The 21,215-nt window shown below is 37.7% G+C and overlaps 1 protein-coding gene across 5 annotated transcripts in view; it reads right to left on the reverse strand.

Annotated features, from left to right (window-relative positions):
• The window catches only part of SOS2 (SOS Ras/Rho guanine nucleotide exchange factor 2), a 114,675-nt gene that overhangs the window by 44,905 nt on the left and 48,555 nt on the right, over positions 1-21,215 (reverse strand). For all 5 annotated transcript variants that reach the window (XR_012415771.1, XM_065548783.2, XM_065548785.2 and 2 more), the window contains 4 exons: positions 17,601-17,744; positions 15,707-15,817; positions 9,310-9,408; positions 17-144 (listed from right to left, as the gene is read on the reverse strand). Coding sequence is in view for 4 of the 5 variants with exons in the window: in XM_065548783.2 (XP_065404855.1) it covers positions 17-144; positions 9,310-9,408; positions 15,707-15,817; positions 17,601-17,744 (482 nt within the window). In the remaining variant the exon portion in view is untranslated. The remainder of the gene's footprint in view (positions 1-16; positions 145-9,309; positions 9,409-15,706; positions 15,818-17,600; positions 17,745-21,215) is intronic.

Here is a 21,215-nt window from a genome sequence, read left to right on the forward strand (position 1 = left end):
AACACTTTGGAATTACCCAGGTCGGCGTCTAGGTGAATGCTGCTTGTAAATTCGGTCCATGCTACCTTGGAGATTCATGAGAGCAGTAATAGCTTGGTTCAAACATTCTCTGTCTTCTTGTTCTTCACTACATGCTTTCAATTGCTAAGAAAAAACAGAAAGAAAAATCAAAACTGCACTGTTTGATTCTTCTCCCAACTTTCTAGTAATAGAGAAAGCAGCAACAGATATTATCAACTCTAAATTAATTTTATATATACTTAATAAAAACAGCTATAATTTTATATATACCTACTGACCTCTCAAACCAACCCTCTTTCTTTTTTTTTGGAAACAGGGTCTCGCTCACTGTGGTCTTGAGCTCCTGGGTTCTAATGATCCTCCACTCTCAGCCTCTCAAGTAGCTGAGACCACAGGCGAATGCCACCACACCCAGCTAATTTTTAAAATTTCTGTAGAGACAGGGTCTTGCTATGTCTCCCAGGCTGGTCTTGAACACCTGCTCAAGCTATGCTTCTGCCTCTACCTCCCAAAGTGCTGGAATTACAGGTGTGAGCCACCAGGCCTGGCCCAACCCTCTTTCTATAAATATAAACACAATAACACAATACAGATATAAACTAACATGAGCATAGCAATCAGGAAAAAAACAAACAAAACAAAAAAAAAACAACTGTAAAAACCATTTGGACATTTTATTTTTATTTTCTATTTTTTTTGAGACAGGGTCTCACTCACTCTGTCACCCAGGCTGGAGTACAGTGGCAGGGCTAACTGCAGCCTCGACCTCCTGGGCATAAGGCCTCCTGAGTAGCTGGGATCACAGTAGCATGCCACCACATCCAGTTAATTTTTTTTGAGGAGTCTCATTCTGTCGCCAGGCTAGAGTGCTGTGGCGCCATCTTGGCTCACTGCAACCTCCAACTCCCTGGTTCAAGGGATTCTCCTGCCTCCGCCTCCTGAGTAGGTGGGATCACAGGCATGCGCCACCATGTCTGGCTACTTTCTGTATTTTTAGTAGAGATGGGGTTTCACTATGTTGGCCAGGATGGTCTCAATCTCCTGACCTCGTGATCCACCTGCCTTGGCCTCCCAAAGTGCTGGGATTACAGGCGTGAGCCACTGCGCCCAGCCCAGCTAATTTTTTTATTTTTATTTTTATTTTTTGTAGAGACAGGGTCTCAGTAGGCTGGTCCCAAACTCCTGGGCTCAAGCTATCCTCCCACCTCTGCCTCCCAAAGTGTTGAAATTACAGGCGTGAGCCATTGTGCCAGGCTATATTTTCCAAATATACTAAAAAAGTTTAAAACATCTAAAGCATGAAGCTTACAACTTACTTTTATTCATTAGTGACTATGAATAGAGAAAATAAGATAAATAACTATAAACTATTTCATATTCTCTAATGATTACTTTGTTTTAGCAATTTCAAAAAGTTTACAAATCTTTGTTATATAACATAATCAAGTGTACTAACTTTTAACACTTCAATCCATCATAAACTTTTCTGTAAACTGCATCTCTCAAAGGATTCCACTGCTGTTTTACAACATGAAATTCAACCATTCTAGTAAATGTCAAGAAACCATGAAAATTAACATTCTATCTCAACCTTTAAGAAGTAAGATTTAGAAACTGACTTATTAATCCCTAAAACTCTGGCTCTATTTCATTTGCCCCAAAATTTTCTCTTGTATTTCACTGTCAGAAAGAAAGAAAATTTACTTACAGTAAATAATTCAGAGTGGACTGTATTGTGCTCCAATGTTTTGACTTTTTTTTTTTTTTTTGAGACAGGGTCTCACTCTGTCACCCAGACTAGAGTACAGTGAGGTGATCATGGCTCACTGCAGCCTTGCCTCAACTTCCTGGACTCAAGTGATCCTTCCATCTCAGCCTCCCAAGTAGCTGGAACTATAGATGTGTGCCACCATGCTTGGCTAATTTTTAAAAAATTTTTTCTGTAGAGGTGGAGTCTCGCTATGCTGCCCAGGCTGCTCTCAAACTGTTTTAATCTTTTTGAAAGAAGAATTCAAACTGGAGCATCATATAGATATTATATATATTATGTATTTATAAATATATATTTATGCAAGGATATGGGGAATTAGATCACTTCAGAAAATTTTTAAAAACTTAAATCTATTTTGTGATCTTAAACTAACTTATTAGAGATTTTGTGATAAATTAAAATTTTCCTTATATTCCAAGAGCAATCTCAAAAGCATTCAGCAATGGTTCCCTTTCCTCAGCAAATAACTAACTGGATATTGTTTGAGAACTTTGTCCATTACCTTTTATTTATATGTCTTAGAAATTATTCTCTACATGAAGCGCAGAGCCATTTGATTTTATTTCAAGATACATGTAGAGATCTTGTCATCAAGAGATTAGCAACATAAATAATGTAAATGACTATCATTAGAAGTAATACCTTAATCTCTAGAGTAAGCAATAGAAAGGATGGAAGCAAAGTCAAAATATCAGAAAGTTTGAAAAGGGATCTGTGCTTGGTTATTCTGACTTCTACAGGTGAAAGTTACTGGCAAAATCACTTATTTTGCTGCTTTAAAGATTTCTTACAGAGTCTTCTTTAAAGATTTCTTATAGAAAGAGTCTACTCAGCTCCACTCTAAAATATTTCTTTAATAAATATGAATGTTGATGATATCAAATGCTTAATTAGAACTGTTTTATTCTTATTGTTTTTGTTGATCCAAATATCTAAATTATCACCAGTAGTGAGATTCTACCAAAAAGGTATGAGGATACCAAACTTTCATTGTCTACTTGGTCTTAATGCTGCTCAAACTCTTCCACGCGTCATTTTTAAATAATCATGTAATAATTATAAGCTGTAAAGGAGGACAAAATTGAGGATATTTAGAGTGGGATTTCCTGGTAATGGAGGTATATTAAACAATGGCTCTGTTTGGCAAAATAATCCAATAATTTGCTAAATATTTCTTGAATTTTCAGCAGTGAGGTTTGCTAAACATCATATTAATGAATATCCAACTAATATTCTACAAATACTTAAAAGAATGTATTCCAAACATCTTACACAGAAATTACTAGGCCAGGCAAGGTGGCTCACACTTGTAATCCCAACATATTGGGAGGCCAAGGCGGGAAGATCACTTAAGCCCAGGAGTTCAAGACCAGACTGAGCACATGGCGAAACCCTGTCTCTACAAAAAATACAAAAATTAGCCAGGCGTGGTGATGTGCACATGTAGTCCCAGCTATTTGGGAGGCTGAGGTAGGAGGATGATCTGATCATGCGAGGTAGAGAATACAGTGAGCCGAGATTGTGCCATTACACTCCAGTCTGGGTGATAGAGTGAGACTCCGTTTCCCCCCTCCGCAAAAAATGAAAATAAAAATAAAAAACACAAAAATAAAAATACAAAACAATTAGCTGCACATGGTGGTGCACGCCGGTAATCCCAGCTACTCGGGAGACTGAGGCATGAGAATCACTTGAACCTGGGAGGCGGAGCTTGCAGTGAGCCGAGATCGCACCACTGCACTCCAGCCTGGGTGACAGGGGAAGACTGTCTCAAAAAAAAAGAAAAAGAAAAAAAGAAAAAGAAAAATTACTGTACTGAACTATGTGCAAATAAGTAATGCACTTTCATGCCCCTGTTAGCTTTCTACATATCAGTCTTTAACCTCCTCATCCACCTGGTGAATTTAGCTGCTAGGACACAGTTGAAATGCTTCCTCTTGAAGATGCCTTCTGATTATGCCTTTTCCCTCTTAAATTTTTTCTTTTGAAATACCAAATTTATAGAACAGTTGTAGTAAAAGTAACACAAATAACTCCTGTAATACTCTGAATCACCAATTTTTAACATTCTGTCACATGCTTCATCATTCTGTGTGCCAGTGTGTGCAGACTGTTTTTTCAGTAGTTTGTGATACTATCCATTCAGTTCCTTGCACAGGAAGGGGGACTATCGCTGAATGGTTTTGCAGTAGTTTTTGAAATATAAAGAAATGTCAAATGTATCACAAATTACTCTCAACTAGTATCACTCTCCTTTACTCCTTTAATGTTTCTAATAGTTCATCTTACAACAAGGATTTTGTTTTACAGAATCACGGTATAGTGATCAACTTCAGGAAATTTAACACTGATTAATCTGTAATCTCATCTATAGTGTATATTCCAATTTTGCCAATTGTTCTAATAACATCCTTTAAGGTAATATTTTCCCCCAAAACAGGAACTGGTCCATGATGCACTAAAGTGTCATGTTTCTATTGTCTCTTTTACTCTGCAGAGTTCCTCAGCATTTGTCTTTCATGACTCCCCCAAATAAATAAGGACACACACACACATACATACCCACACACGCACACACTCTTTGCTCTCTCTCAGTAGGACGAATCCCTATATACCCAAAACCAATGTTTTTTTTTTTTTTTTTTTTTTTTTTTACTTTACTAAACAAAGGAAAAATTAATATGATTTTTTTTCTGACTTTCCTAAGCAGAGCTAGTAACTCCTGCTTTATTGATCTCATAGTACTACTTCTATTAGGCTCTTATAATATTGTAATTATTTGTTTGACATCTATTTTCTTCACTAAATTGTGAACACCTTAATGCCTAGGGACATGTTTTATTCCTTTTTAGTTTACCTGCACGTGGTAGGTGTACCCACTAGGTGGTTGTCAGTAGTAACTGGAATAAATGACTACTGTATGATTTTGTTAAGTATTTAGACCAATAATGAATGTTTTTTGAGCTCTACTCTGGGCACCCTCTTTTATGTATTAGCTTATTTAACTTTTAATTACAACTCTGTAAGACAAGGTACTATTATCGTATGTTACAGATGAAGGAAATGAGGCACAGAGAAATTAAGTAATTTGCCCAACATAAATAAGAGAGTTTGTATCCAAACCCAGGAGCTCTGACCCCAAAGTCTCTGCTTTTTTGCTACACTAACACCCTGTCGCTCTACAATGACACCAGACACAGCTACGCATAACACTGGTCTGTGTCTAAATCTGATGACCACTGAGTTGAAATGGATTCTATGTTGAAAACAAACTGGATAACTACTGAGTTTAAGAAATAAAATGAAATGAGTGTACTTTGGAAAAGAGGTCAAAGAGAAAAGATACCCTTGCTATGTATGCTTAAAATTAAAAATAAAAGTGATTGTTTATTAATGGGTAATATCTTTCCTTTTTCTTTGAGACAAAGTTTCACTTTGTCAACTAGGCTGGAATGCAGTGGCACGATCTTGGCTTACTGCAGCTTCAATGTCCCGGGTTCAAGTGATCCTCCTGCTTTAACCCTCCGACCCCCTAGTAGCTTGGACTACAGGCATGTGCCACCACACCCAGATAATTTTTTGTAGAGATGGGGTTTGGCCATGTTACCTAGGCTGGTCTCAAATTCCTGAGCTCCAGCAATCCACCTTCCTTGGCCTCCTAAAGTGCTCGGATCACAAGCGTGACCTGCTGTGCCTGGCTTTAATGGGTAATATCTTATGAACCTAGCTGAAGAATATATTCCTTGCTACCTGATACTCATCATTATCCCTAGTTGTCTATAAGTGTATCCTGTCCAAGATTTTATATTTCATGTAAGTTTTTTCTTAATTATGTATGAGACTTCACTGAAATATTTACCCTGCTTTTGTTGAAACTCCTACCAAATGCTACATCTACTATGGACATGTGTGCCCATAGAAAAGGGAAATTCCAATAAATTATCAATTTATCTCTAATTCACTGTACTAGGGTCGTTTGAGCCCAGGAGGTCAAGGCTGCAGTAAGCCATGACTGTATCACTGCACTCCAGCCTGGGTAACAGAGCAAGACCCTGTCCCAAAAACACCACAATAAAATAGATGATATACAAATAGTTAAGAAGCACATAAAAGATACTCAAGATCACTAGTCATTAAGAAAATTAAAATCAAAACCACAATGAGATACCACCTCATATCCATTAGGATGACTACTATTAAAAAACAAACAAACAAACAAAAAAACAGGCCAGGCATGGTGGCTTATGCCCATAATCCCAGCACTTGGGGAGGACAAAGCAGGTGAACTGCCTCAGGTCAGGAGTTCGAGACCAGCCTGGCCAACATAGTGAAACCCTGTCTCTACTAAAAATACAAAAAATTAGCTGGGCGTGGTGGCGGGCGCCTATAATCCCAGCTACTCGGGAGGCTGAGGCAGGAGAATCGCTTGAACCTGGGAGGCGGAGGTTGCAGTGAGCCAAGATCGTGCCATTGCACTCCAGCCTGGGTGACAAGAGTGGAACTCCATCTCAAAAAAAGAAAGAAAGAAAGAAAGAAATTAACAAGGTTTGGTAAAGATGTGGAGAAATCAGAACCTTGTGCACGGTTGGTAGGAATGTAAAATAGTGCAGTTACCATGGAAAACAGTATGGTAGTTCCTCAAAAAATTAAAGATAAAATTACCATATGATCCACCCATTCCACTCCCAGGTATACACATAAAAGAATTCAAAACAAGGTCTCAAAGGCGTATTTGTACACCCACATTCACAGAAGCATTATTTATAGTAAACAAAAAGTAAAAAAAAAATCCAACAGTCGGCCAGGCGCGGTGGCTCATGCCTGTAATCCCAGCATTTTGGAGGCTGAGATGGGCAGATCACGAGGTCAAGAGATCGAGTCTATCCTGGTCAACATGGTGAAACCCCGTCTCTACTAAAAATACAAAAATTAGCCGGGCGTGGCGACGTGCACCTGTAGTCCCAGCTACTCAGGAGGCTGAGGCAGGAGAATTGCTTGAATCCGGGGGCAGAGGTTGCAGTGAGCTGAGATCGCACCACTGCACTCCAGCCTGGCAACGGAGCAAGACTCCATCTCAAAAAAAAAAAAAATTCAATGGTCTATCAACAGATGAATGGATAAATAAATATGGTATAACACACCAATGAAATATTATCTCTCAAAGTTTATTTGTAAGTGTCATTGATGTGTGTTGTTCTAGTATAATTTTCTTTCATTACCTGAATGAACCACAATTTATTTACACTTTTCTGGTTGGCAAACAGGGTTTGCTATTACTGACACCTGGTATAGACTTTCTTGTACATTTCTCTTGGTATACATGTGCATGCATTTTGTTTCTTTAGAGTATATATTCAAGGATGGAACTGCCTAGTCACACAGTACGCATATTTTTTAATTTAAAAGGTAATGCCAAACAGTTTTCCAAAGTGGGTTATACAGTTTCATTCCTAGCTGAATGCAAATAGTTCATGCTGCTGTTTATGGATATTTTCAGACTTTCAAATTTCTGTAATCTGGTGTGTATGTAATGGTATCCTGTGGCTTTAACTGCATTTCCTTGATTTTTAATGAGTTTGAATACACGTTTACTGCCATTTTGGATATCCTGTTTTGTGAAGTGATTCAAATCTTTTGCCATTTCTAATCTCTTCTAAGGCCTGTCTTTCCATTCCACATTTCCATTTGTTCTTGTTGTTGCTGTGCATTAATTAAAACTGAGTATACTCCATATTTATTCTAAGGGTTACAGTTTCATTGATCAGACATGGGTAGTTTCTCTTTATTCATTCTTTTTTTCTTTTCTTTTTTTTTTTCTTGAGATGGAGTCTCGTTCTGTTGCCCCCTGAGTAGCTGGGATTACAGGCATGTGCCACTACGCCTGGCTAATTTTTGTATTTTTAATAGATACTAAAAACATGATTTCACCATGTTGGCCAGACTGGTCTCGAACTCCTAGCCTCAAGTAACTTGCTCCCCCTTGAACTCCCAAAGTGCTGGGATTACAGGCATGAGCCACCACACCTGGCTCTCTTTATTCATTCTTTGAAGCCCAAAATTACTACTACCTAGTAATAAGAATATCTGCTGCCTTTGGACAAGCATGAGAACTCATCAATGAGTGTTTCTTTTCCCATTTCTAATTCCTTACACAATTTCTCTTGATCTTTTAAAGGTAGGAGTGATTACCAAAGTGAGCATATGAGAGATGGAGATTTTCTGGTGACAATCCATTCATTTATCTCTATCACTGCTACTGATTTTCACTGACTCTAGCTAACATCTAAGAACTTCTGTCTACTTTCAGATTATGGCCCCTTCTCAACTGTAATTCCTACATATCTTGCTCAGTAAAATGTTCTTTCTCAACTTTTTTTTTCTTTGACAGAGTCTTACTATGTTGCTCAGGCTGGCCTTGAACTCCTGACCTCATGTGATCCTCTTATCTCAGCCTCCCAAGTAGGTGGGACTACAGGCTTGTGCCACCATGTCCAGCTTCCAACTTTTTTACTGCTCTTTAGAAGCAAAGTATCTTTCTGCTTGATTATTTTGTACCTCTCCTTTAGGATACCACATCGTTGGTTTAGATAGATAGTTAAAACTTTTTCCATCTAATCCACGGTAGTAACATTAACATAAAAGCCAGAATAATTCTATGTGTATCTTGTAGGCATCTAGGCAAGGAATATATATGATTACTTCTAATGAATACTTATCTCTTTTTTATGTTCTTTTTTATGGAGTGCTACTACCCACAGCATTTGATGCTGGAGGAAGCCAGCTTTTATCCACAAATAGATGAGCAACTTCATTGTGTAAGTCTCCATGGATACTAATGGATCCATAAAGAACTCATCAAAAGATATGCAGGCTTCATATGAATAATATATAAGCAGCCCCACATGTATATGTGGATGCCTAAATTTTTAAAAATATAGTTTATGTCTTATTAGAAGTCCTATCATTAGTCTTAGAGTTGCCCTCTAACATTGCCAACATTTAAAAATGCTGGTTTGACCACATAATTTTAAAAAAAACTTTTCCCTTACCTGGATGATTGCTTTTTTAAAATCCCTGCTACTAGGTCTGCATTTAAGATCAGGTCATTGACTATAATGGCCTGACTCATCCTAAACCACAGCTACTTTTGCCAACAATTAATCACTAGCCTCCCAAACCCTCTTAGCCAATGTGACCAGGACTAGTGGCTGGCTAGTTAATTAAAATAGAGCAGAGAATCTTTTTTTGTAAAGTTATACATATATTTTTAATGTGTTACTTGGGTCCCAGCTAAGAGAGGAAGAATACAACACTGCACAGAAAAAAAATATTAACTTCAAAAGTTATTTCTTTTATAAGATAAACAAGATAGAAATTTAGAGCAATGTTATATATAAAAGTTATTAATTACATAAAATAAGAACTAAAAGACTGATAATGTGTGTCTCCAACATTAATTTTAAAAAGTAAACTTTTCTATTAGATAAGTACTTTGAGATTCTGTTATAAAATCTTACCTTTAGTAACTCAAAATAGTGCCAACAGTGATACACTGGCACCAGCATAAGACGTGGAAGGACATAACGAACTGCCTCTTTAAAGCCATCAGCAATAGACTGCAAAGCAAAAAGATATCACAGTATGTCTCTGACATCAAGGACATGCAACAGCAGTGCCTAACAGAAACGGCCACTAAAAATTTGAGATACAGACTTATCAAAACTACAACAGAATGCATGTTCTATATTGAAACTGAAGTGCTGTATATCAAGTTGTTCTTTTCTTCCTTTCCTCAAGTTATTAGAGAAATATATACATTCGTTTTCTTTTATATGGCTAAAATAACTTTCACAATAATCCTCTACAGCTTATGTTTTGGCTTCCATATACCCTAAAGGAATTCTGAGAAGCTATGTACCCTCTTGCAGAATTTTAAAATGTTTTAAATTTACATAGTTACAAAAGATGCATTTCAGGGGATGCTGTATACTGTAAATGTGATCTATATGTATTTCACCAAACAATAATTGAATAAAATTTCAGATTTAGCTCATTTATGAAAAATGTCTGTCATACGACTTAATTGACAAAGCCGATCTTCACTGTCAAAATAAACAGTAACACCAGTCTTTGTCAGAAGTCAAACTTTATTGTTAAATTCAAACGAACATATTAATGTCATGGTCTGAAGGATTAGAAGCCTCTGGATGAAACTACAACTGCTTCTAACATATTACATCAAGGTATGAGAACTTTACAAGTTTCTCCTCTTCTTTATCCTAAATGATGATAAAGTACTTACAATAAGGTTAATATAAACCCTTGTGATAAGCATATCACGTCTTAATTATTAGGCAGCTAGATACGACATAACATAGATAGATATGACATTTTGGCTACCAAGAATTTTTACTAGCATCCCCCTATAACCTTCTTTTGCAAACTCTTTTGCTTTGTACTCAGTGAACTCTCCCATAGAGGTAATACTTTTTTTTTTTTTTTTCCTGTTTGGTGCCCTAGAGGTTTTCACATCTTGGATCAATGCATAATGGGAAATACATACAGCAAAAGTTAACAAGTAAGAGAATTTGGAAAAGACAATGCAAAAAACATAAACAACGGCCCCAAAGACTAGAAATAGATTCCTTTAAAGCTCTCTGTGCCTTTACATATCCTGAAAAATCTTAGTATATAGCTTGGGATAGGTATACCCCAGTTTTGGAAACTACTGCAGAATAAATGGTTTTCTAAAATTTATAATGGATTTAACTCATGTTAATTTTAAACGTCTATATAGTTGACTTACTGGTATTTCTTGCCATAAGAAAAATACCAACCACACCAATATATAATGTGAGAAAGAATCTGGTAGGTTGCTTTCAAAAAATCTTCAAAAATATTCCCATAATGTTCACATTTTGTTAAAGTTAAATTATAATCTGTTCAACAGACATATTACCCAGTAACCAAACTTCTTAATAGGATACACAAAAAGTGCCACCAATTTTCTTAAAGATTAATTCATTTTGACATTTGTTATAATCTGCATGTTTGTGTTCCCTCAAAAGTCATATATTGAAACCTAATCCCCAATGCAACAGTATTAAGAGGTGGGGCCTTTAGGAGGTGATTAGGATATGAGGGCAGAGCCCTTGTGAACAGGATTAGTGCCCTTATAAAAGGGGCCTAAGGGAGCTTGTTTGTGCCATCCACCATGTGAGGACACAATAAGAAAGCACCATCTATGAACCAGAAGAGCAAACCCTCACTAGACACCATATCTGTTAGCCTCTTGATATAGGACTTTCCAAACTCAAACTGTGAGAAATAAATTTCTATTGTTTATAAGCCATCCAGTTTATGATATTTTATTAGAGCAGCCTGAATAAGACAGCATTAATCTAATTAATATAGTGAATTACTCTGGATATTTTATATATAGTGCTTGAAATGAAACCAATATGAAACTTCAAAATTAGTCTACAAGATCAACTGTTTTGCTAATTTGTACTACAATGGCTGACAGAATGCATTATAAAATTTTTGTAGCATGTATTTACAGTGTAAGGAGTCCTCTGACAATAATAGGAGCTACATTTGAGTATTTAATACACATCAAACATTATGCTTATGCTTTATATATATTACCCTTTAATTTCCTAATAACTATAAGAGATATATATCATTATGATCACCATTTTACTAATGAGCAAACTGAGTCTCAGAGATTAAGTGAATTGCTCAAGGTAATACAATTATTAATTGGGGCTGGGCATGATGGCTTACACCTGTAATCCCAGCACTTTGGGAGGCTGAGGCAGGCAGATTACCTGATGTTAAGAGTTTGAGTACAGCCTGGCCAACATGGTGAAACCCTGTCTCTACTAAAAATACAAAAATTAACCAGGTGTGGTGGCATGCGTCTGTAGTCCCAGCTACTCAGGAAGCTGAGGCAGGAGGACTGCTTAAACCCAAGAGGCAGAGGTTGCAGTGAGCCAAGATGATGCCACTGCACTCCAGCCTGGGTGAAAGAGCGAGATCCCGTCTCAAACAAACAAACAAACAAAAACTATTAATTGACCCAAAGCCTTAAGTTCTAACTTCAAATCTTATTTTTTTAAGTGTGCTATACAGTCCAGGCACGGTGCCTCATGGTCAAAAGAACACCCTAGCCAATATGGTGCAACTCTGTCTCTACCAAAAAATACCAAAATTAGCCAGGTGTGGTGGTCCATACTTGTACTCTCAGCTACTCGAGAGACTAAGGCAGGAGAATTGCTTGAACCCGGGAGGTGGAGATTGCAATGCACTGAGATTGTGCCACTGTACTCCAGCCTGGGCAACAGAGTGAGACACTGTCTCTAAATAAATAAAGTATGCTACACAGCTTCTAAAGATGCTTTTTGTTTTTAGTTTTATTAAGGAAGTGTTATTTTATCTTACACGGAATTTTTTTTAAAGTTAAAACAAGTGGGTTTGGCCTGAAAAAGGATTTCATCTAACTCTTCCAATCTCACTGAATATCTAGGGTGACAGCTTTATTAATAATTGGGCCCTTTAACATTCAAATTCCACAGCAAAAATTTCTAATAAAATAGGACTGAAACAAGGAATGTGTTGTGAGTGCTTTTAATGAGTATCCAAAGTTCTTATAGACTGTGTATTTAATGCATACTTTATGGTTTATATGAAAATGAGTTAACTTTAAAAATATTCCTCTCTTGAAGTAATTTTGAGAATTAAGTATAATTTTTATTCCATGATAACAAATTTTTGAGCGTAGAGAAGTGGAAGATAATAAATAATGGGAATTTACAGTAAAGAAGGCAGGGAGAAGATGGTAACTTCAGTTTTAAACATGTCATATTTGAAGTGCGTTTAGGGTATCCAAGTGCATCAATTCAAAGCAGCTGGTTATATGAAAGTGTATAGACACATACACATATATACAGAGTGCTTAAAAGAAAGTGATGGTCTGGAAATACAAATAAGAAGTCACCAGTATATAGATATGGATGAAGTCACCCAAGGAGAGTACAGAAGAACAGAAAAACAGGGGCTGATAACAGAAGTTGGATAATAGCTATAATTAAGAGACTGAGAAGAAAAAATCAGAGAAGATGAAAATTGGGAACATGTAGTATCATAGGAGCTGATATGGTTTGAATTTGTGTCCCCGTACAAATCTCATGTTCAACTGTAATCCCCAATGTTGGAGGTGGGGCCTAGTGGAAGGTGACTGGATCATGGGGGCGGATTTCTTCCTTTAATGTTGTTCTTGTAATAGAGTTCTCAGGAGATCTGGTTGTTTAGAAGTGTGTGGCACCTCCCTGCTCCTTCCTCCTGCTTTGGCCATGTGAAGACGTGCCTACTTCCGTTTTGCCTTCCGTCATGACTGTAAATTTCCTGAGGCCTCCCCAGCCATGCTTCCTGTAGAGCCTGTGGAACTCTGAGCCAATTAAATCTCTTTTCTTTATAAATTAACCAGTCTCAGGTATTTCTTTCTCTTTCTTTTTTTTTTTTTTTTTTTTTTGAGACAGAGTCTCACTCTGTAGCCCAGGCCTGAGCGCAATGGTGCAATCTTGGCTCATTGCAACCCCCACCTCCTGGGTTCAAGCGATTCTCCTGCCTCCAAGTGATCCTCCTGCCTCAGCCTCTGTAGTAGCTGGAACTACAGGTGTGCACCACCACACTGGGCTTGTGTGTGTGTGTGTGTATCTCTATCTATCTATATGTATATATATATTTTTTTTTTGGGTGGGGGTACAGGGTCTTGCTCTGATACCTAGGCTGGAGTGTAGTGGCACGATCTCGGCTCTCTGCAACCTCCGCCTCCCAGATTCAAGCCTCCTGCCTCAGCCTCCTGAGTAGCTGGGATTACAGATGCCTGCCACCACACCCAGCTAATTTTTGCATTTTTTAGTAGAGACAGGGTTTCGCCATGTTGACCAGACTGGTCTTGAACTCCTGACCTCAGGTGATCCACCCACCTCAGCCTCCCAAAGTGCTGGGATTACAGGCATGAGCCATCACGGCCAGTCTTCAGGTATACAGGAACCCAGAGACAAGAGGAGTAACAAATACTACAGACATAAGTATGAAATAAAAGTATCTACTGGATTTGGCAATTAAGTTACTTGTCAAAGGCAATTTATATCCTGATTAAAACATACATGGTAGTGTTTTCATAAAGAATGGTAAAAAATAACATAAAGACAATTGGCTGTAAAGAAAAAATGAGAGAGGAAATGAAAAAACTTTCTTCACTCTAGTTACTTATTCTACTAAAGAAAGGTTTGTTCATTTGTTAGCTTGCTTGTTTTAGGACAATAAAAATTTTACCATATTCAAATGTCAAGGGGTAAAAAAGTCAGTTTATTTTTAATTTTTATTTTTTTTGAGACTGGGTCACACTCTGCACCCAAGGCTGGGGTGCAGAGGCATGATCATGACTCACTGCAGACTTGACCTCCCAGGATCAAGCAATTCTCTTTGCATGCCACAGGTGCATACCACCACGCTCGGCTAAGTTTTTATATTTTGTAGAGACGAGGTCTCCCTATGTTGCCCAGGCTGGTCTCAAACACCTGGGTCCAAGCAATCCTCTGACCTTAGCCTCCCAAAGTGCTGTGATTACAGGCACAAGCCACCATGTCTGGCTGGAAAAGTCAGTTTAGATGTAGAAGTTTTATACATTTAGTCAAGTATCACCTATGCCAACATAACTTTTTTTGTTTTTGTTTTTTGAGATGGAGTCTTGCTCATTGCCCAGGCTGGAGTGCAGTGGCGTGATCTCGGCTCACTGCAAGTTCCGCCTCCCGGGTTCATGTCATTCTCCTGTCTCAGCCTCCCGAGTAGCTGGGACTACAGGCGCTCAATTTTTTGCATTTTTAGCAGAGACGGGGTTTCACCGTGTTAGCCAGGATGGTCTCGATCCCCTGACCTCGTGATCCACCCGCCTCGCCTCGGCCTCCCAAAGTGCTGGGATTACAGGCGTGAGCCACCACGCCCGGCTGGAAAAGTCGGTTTAGATGTAGAAGTTTTACACATTTAGTCAAGTATCACCTAGCCAACATAACTTTTGTTGTTAGTGTTGAGATAGTAAAAATAAAATTTTATTGTGTGTATCTCTCCACGTATTTTCATTTTATCTAAGTGTATTCCTGAACCAACTAACTTGCATACTCTCCCTCAATACCGTATTTATCTCCTTTAAATAGTAGGCCTCATAGAAAAATCAGTATGAGTATATAGCAGGTTGAGGTTATCTCAACTTTTTAAGATTTCTCCAATTCTTCCTCCTATAGGGAACATAATCCTCAAATCACACTCCAGATTCATCTTTATTTTTTAATTTTTTTATTTTGAGACGGAGTCTCGCTATGCCACCCAAACTGGAGGGCAGTGGCGTGATCTCAGCTCACTGCAACCTCTGCCTTCCGGGTTCAAGTGATTCTCCTGCCTTAGCCTCCTGAGTAGCTGGGATTACAGGAGCCCGCCACCACGTCCAGCTAACTTTTGCAATTTTAGTCGAGACAGCGTTTCACCATGTTGGCCAGGCTGGTCTAAAATTCCTGACCTCAAGTGATCCACTTGCCTCGGCCTCCCAAAATGCTGGGGTTACAGGCACGAGCCACTGCACCCGGCCAGATTCATCTTTACATCCCATATCTAGTATGTGCCAAATTCTTCTGGTCATTCAGTATTCGTGATGTTGTACTATAAAAGATTTCTACAATAAGAACAGATAGAACTCCAGAGAGAAAACAGAAGATAAACTAAAATAGGTTTAGAATGAACAAGATTTGAAGGATTAAAAGTATTCTAGAATTACAAATATTTGAAGGATAAAATAGTGAGATATTTATTGATTTGCTTTATAAACAAAAAGAAAACCCTTCAATTTAAGTTTACCTGAAAGTGTAGAGCAACTGCAGGTCTGGCCATCAATTTATTGAAATGTTCATTAAACTCTGGTGAAAGAATGTCCTGTGATAATGTTTCATAAGGATCAAATGCTTGCTCCTATTTTTTAAAAAAAGAGAAAAAGCATTAGGTTTAAAAGAATATATTTTCTACTAATATGGTACAGATTATCACTTGATCCCAAGAGTTCGAGGTTATAGTGAGCTATGATTGTGCCACTATATTCCAGCTTGAGCAACAGAGTGAGACCCTATCTCAAAAGAAAAGAAAGAAATGAAAAGAAAAAAGAGAAGAGAAGGAGAAGAAAGAAAGATTTCTTTTCCCATTAGACTGGCAAAAATGAATGGTATATCTGCAGAACCAGATATGAAAACAAAACAAATTTCGAAAAAAAGAATTAAAAAGAGAAAGAATAAGGTAATACCCAGAGTTAGCGAAGGGAAAGGGTGAAGAAAGAAGGAAGCTTACATACACTGGAACTTATCTGGAAGTGAATGTGGCAAAACGTTTCAAAGTTCTAAAACTATACCTAGTCTTTAGCACTAAAATTCCACTGGCAGGAATATATCCTTAAAAATGATTAGAACATATGGCTGGGCGCAGCGGCTCACGTCCGTAATCCCAGCACTTTGGGAGGCCGAGGTGGGTGGATCATGAGTTCAGGAGTTCGAGGCCAGCCTGGCCAACATAGTGAAACACTTGTCTCTACCAAAAATACAAAAAATTAGCCAGGCATGGTGTCAGGCGCCTGTAATCCCAGCTACTGAGGAAGCTGAGGTAAGAGAATGGCTTGAACCCGGGAGGCGGAGGTTGCAGTGAGACAAGATTGTGCCATTGCACTCCAGCCTGGGTGACAGAGCGAGACTCCGTCTCAAAAAAAAAAAAAAAAGGTTTGGAATATCAAGGCATAGTGCAAGCATGTTTGTTGCAGTGTTGTTTACAATAACAAAAAAAAAAAAAAAAGAAAGAAAAGAAAAAACTCTACAACCTATGGATAATAGTTAAAATATGTTATGGTGTCTCCATATAACATCACATTATTTATACTTAAAAATTGTGTTGAAGTATATACATTAACATGGACAATGTTTATGATGCACAGAGTAAAAATAGTAAGTTATAAAATAGTAGGATCCTATTTTTGCAAACACACATACGTTTGCATGTATGCACAGAAAAATATAAGGATAAGTTATCTATGGGTATCATAAAATAAAGTGACTTTCATCCAATTTATATATCTCTCTATTTTTCTGAATATTTTTACAATGAGCTACATTATTTTTATAGTCATTTAAAAGACAACAAAAAGATTTTTACTTTGGAAAACATTAAAATAATATAAACCTTCTTTCCAACTTTAAGTTTAAAATCCACAGAAGGTAAAGAGCTATGGTCAATAAAATGTATCTTCCTTCATCTTGAACATACTTACCACTTAAAAAAAAAATCCAAATATTAATACTCTAGTATATAAACTTTTACTATAAATATTGCCATAAATACACTATAAAGAAAGTGTCACTATATAGGCAATGTGATTTTACTTTGTTATCGGTTAAATCTTAAATATCTTTTTAAAATGGCCAGTGGTATCTTCTAATTTTCATAAAATTTTTTTTTTTTTGGAGACAGGGTCTCACTCTGTCACCCAGGATGGAGTTCAGTGACACATCATGGGCTTGATCTACCAGGCTCAAGTAATCCTCCTACCTCAGCCTCCTGAGTCACTGGGACCACAGATGGGCACTACCATGCCTGGCTAATTATTTTATTTTTTTATGGAAATGAGGTCTCACTATGTTGCCAAGACTTGTCTCTAAATTTCTTAGTACAGCATTTAGGACTTTAATGAGAATATAAAGTAGTTTTGTAAACTTACTTCTGCCAAATCTTCAAAACAGCTGCCAGCTAAGGGATGAGGACTGCTTTCATCAGTCATTTCAACTGTGTCTTCAATCAAACCTAAAAGTTTCACAGTCAATTCATGTATATCTGAAATATTACTAAAAATCTTTTCAATATCCTGAAAAAAACAGAAGGAAAGGTTAAGAAATGTGAGATTGAGAATTCTGCTTAAAAATTACTAAATATAAAAAGCAATACAGGCTACTCTAGGCACACTGCCTACGGAGTAGCCCTGCTCCACAAGAAACAGTACTTCTGCTGCTGTTGTACACTGCCGCTTCAGCAGAGGTTCCTACCATTGCCATGCCTTTGGCTTCTTTCCTGGACAAAGCCAAGAACTGTCCCAAGCTAAGCCCCAACTTTGGGGCTTGCCAGCCCTGCACCAAATACATCATTTAATTTATGGGTGGTAATTGTTTTCTACATGTTTTTAAATTTATGGAATAAACTGTAGAATTTATTTAGCAAATATTTTATTGGGAGCATGATTAAAGCTGTTATCACTTTTGAACAATTCGCATATTATATAAAGCAATATATTTGCATTAAATGTCAACAAGCTATAGCAGAATTTTTGCATTTTGTTCTTGCATTCTACAAAAACTCATTCTTTGTAAAAATATAAGTTATTATATGTGAATGTATTATCATTACAAAAGATTCAAACGCAAGACAGAGAGAGCAAAATATGAATGTTTACTATCATGCCCCTCTTACCCCCACGTCCCTCAGAGGTAGAAACTATTAATAGTTTAGTATGCATTATTCCAGTATAAAATTCCAACCATTTTCAAACATGTACATCTTGATGTTAATATAAGATGGAATCATAGTGTGTATTCTTTTAACTTGGGTTGGAGAGGTCTTTGGAAATAAAGAGATTTGCTTGTACAAAAAAAACAAACAATATGAGTTAAGGGTATATCTTCATTCAATCTCAGACTAATATATTCCAAGACAGAGTAAAAATCAATCATGAACAGGAAGAGAATTTTAAAAATCTCTTGGATAACAGACAGTAAAAATACTGCAAAATATAGATTCCAGATAGTTTTGTTAAATCTAAAACCTCCTACTGTGGATGATTCTAAGCTACTTTTTACTTAAAGAATTCTGGCATTTTGAGTGTTTTAAAACTGGCTAAGTCGCTTAAAGACTTGATCAAGGTCTTACAGAGCCCTAGGTTTTACTTATAGCTTAGGCTATATAGTCTTATAGGTTAATGATAAGAGCTGGGATGAGAATGAAGATAACTCCTAATCCTGCTACAATCTGGTTTCACAATTTGGAAGCCATCTCCTGGATCTGAGAAGGAATTACAGATTTCATACAAGCTCCCATCTGTGAATTACAGCCATGCACTGCTTAAACACAGGGGTATGTTCTGAGAAATGCACTGTTAGGCGATTTTGTCATTGTGCAAATATCATGGCGTGTACTTACACAAAACTAGATGATATACTACAACACTTAGGCCACATAGGTATAGCCTGTTGCTCCCAGGCTACAAGCCTGTACAACATGTTACTGTACGGAATACTGTAGGTAACTGTAACACAATAGTAAGTATTTATGTATCTAAACATCTCTACATACAGAAAAGGTACAGTAAAAATACAGTATAATCTTACAGGATTACCGTCATATATATGGGTATATATAGTCTATCACTGACTAAAACATCGTATGTGGCACATAGCTATTATCTAGGATAAGACAGGTTCAAGACCTTTGAACACAAACATATCATATGACTGACCATCCAGGTTATGGCCAACTATTATACATTCTGGCATCTTATAATGGAAACATCACGGGCTTTGGAACCTGACAGACCTGAGCTTGGATGCTGGCTCTACCACATGTGGTATAAAATGAAACATATTTTTGGTCTTTGTCCCTGGTTCCTGTCTTAGAGCCCCTAAAATGCTAAGAATATCCTGAGTGATAATAATGTCTTTTGTTATTCATAATGAGTCCCTTTGATAAATATTGAGTTTATGTTAATGAGGTTACTTACGGTAGGGCCCCTAGATAACTTCATGATAGGGCCAGTCACCAAAAAGACCAGATGATTAGAGGATTGAAGGGTTACTTGAAACCAAACTGACTCATGAAAAAAAGAAAAAGGATCAGAGGGTTGCAACTTTCAGCCCCACCCACTGACCTATAAAAAGTTGGGGAAAGACCCTGGGAAACATGGCAAAACCCCGTCTCTACAAAAAATCAAAAATTAGTCAGGTGGGGTGGTGTGTGCCTGCAGTCCCAGCTACTCAGGAGGCTGAAGCTGGAGGATCGCTTGAGCCCAGGAAGCAGAACTTATGGTAAGCCAAGATGGTGCCACTGCACTGAAGCCTGGGCAACACAGCCAGACCCTGTCTCAAAAAAAAAAAAAAAAAAAAAAAAAGCAGGGGTAAGAAGCTAGAGATCAAGCTCCGTAAAAATTCTTGATGAGCTTCCTGGTTGCTGACCTTGTGGAGGTGCTAGGAGGGTGGCTTGCCCAGAGAGAGCTTGGAAACTCTGTGCCCCCATACCTTGTCCTGTCCATCTCTTCATGTGTATCCTTTTAAAATCCTTCATAATAAACTGGTAAATGTGTTCCCCTGATTTCTGTGAGCTGTTCCACCAAATTAATGGAACCCAAGGAGTGGGTCATGGGAACTCCAATTTATAAATGATCAGTCTGGAGCACGGTTCACAACCTGGAACTTTCAACTGGTGCCTGAAGTAGGAGACAGTCGTGTTGGGACTGAGTCCTTAATCTGTGAGATCTGACACTATTTCTAGGTAAATAATGTCAAAATTGAGCTGAATTACAGGACACCTAGTTGGTTACGCCTGTAATCCCAGAACTGTGGGAGGCCAAGGGAGGCGGATCACCTGAGGTCAGGATTTTGAGACCAGCCTGGCCAACATGGTAAAACCCCATTTCTACCAAAAGTACAAAAATTAGCCAAGCATGGTGGCACACATCTGTAATCTCAGCTACTCGGGAGGCTAAGCCAGGAGAATCGCTTGAACCCGGGAGGCAGAGGTTGCAGTGAGCCAGGATTGCACCACTGCACTCCAGCCTGGACAACAGAGCAAGACTCCATCTCAAAAAAAAAAAAAAAAAAAAAAAAGATTAGAGAAGAAAAACTGTTTTTCCCTTTTACAACATGCCAGATGAATGACCTTGGATTAGGAATGAAAAGGACAATAATGACAGCTAACATTTCTTGGGCACATTATATTCTAGGCACTCTTCTAAGCACTTGAAATGTAATAACCTAATATCCTTATTAGATAGGTATTATCATCATCCTCATTTTACAAATGAGGAAACAGAGGCATAGAGCAGTTAAGTAATTTGCCCATTGTCACACATTTGGTCTGATGATACCCAGCTCGTAAGCTTCTTAGGGTTAAATTAGATGATTTCTGTTAAATGCTCCTGGCACATATTAGGCCTTCCAGAAATGCGAGCTTTTTGAAAACACAGGACGCGGGGCAAAAGGAGTCACTTAAGATCATTTTTAAGTCATTCACTCCTTTAACATTTGTAGAGTACTATGCTCTGATTTTAGATAGTCTTTACCTCAAAAGTTTA

Source organism: Macaca fascicularis, chromosome 7 (genome assembly GCF_037993035.2).
Source record: "Macaca fascicularis isolate 582-1 chromosome 7, T2T-MFA8v1.1".
Lineage (NCBI taxonomy): Eukaryota > Metazoa > Chordata > Mammalia > Primates > Cercopithecidae > Macaca > Macaca fascicularis.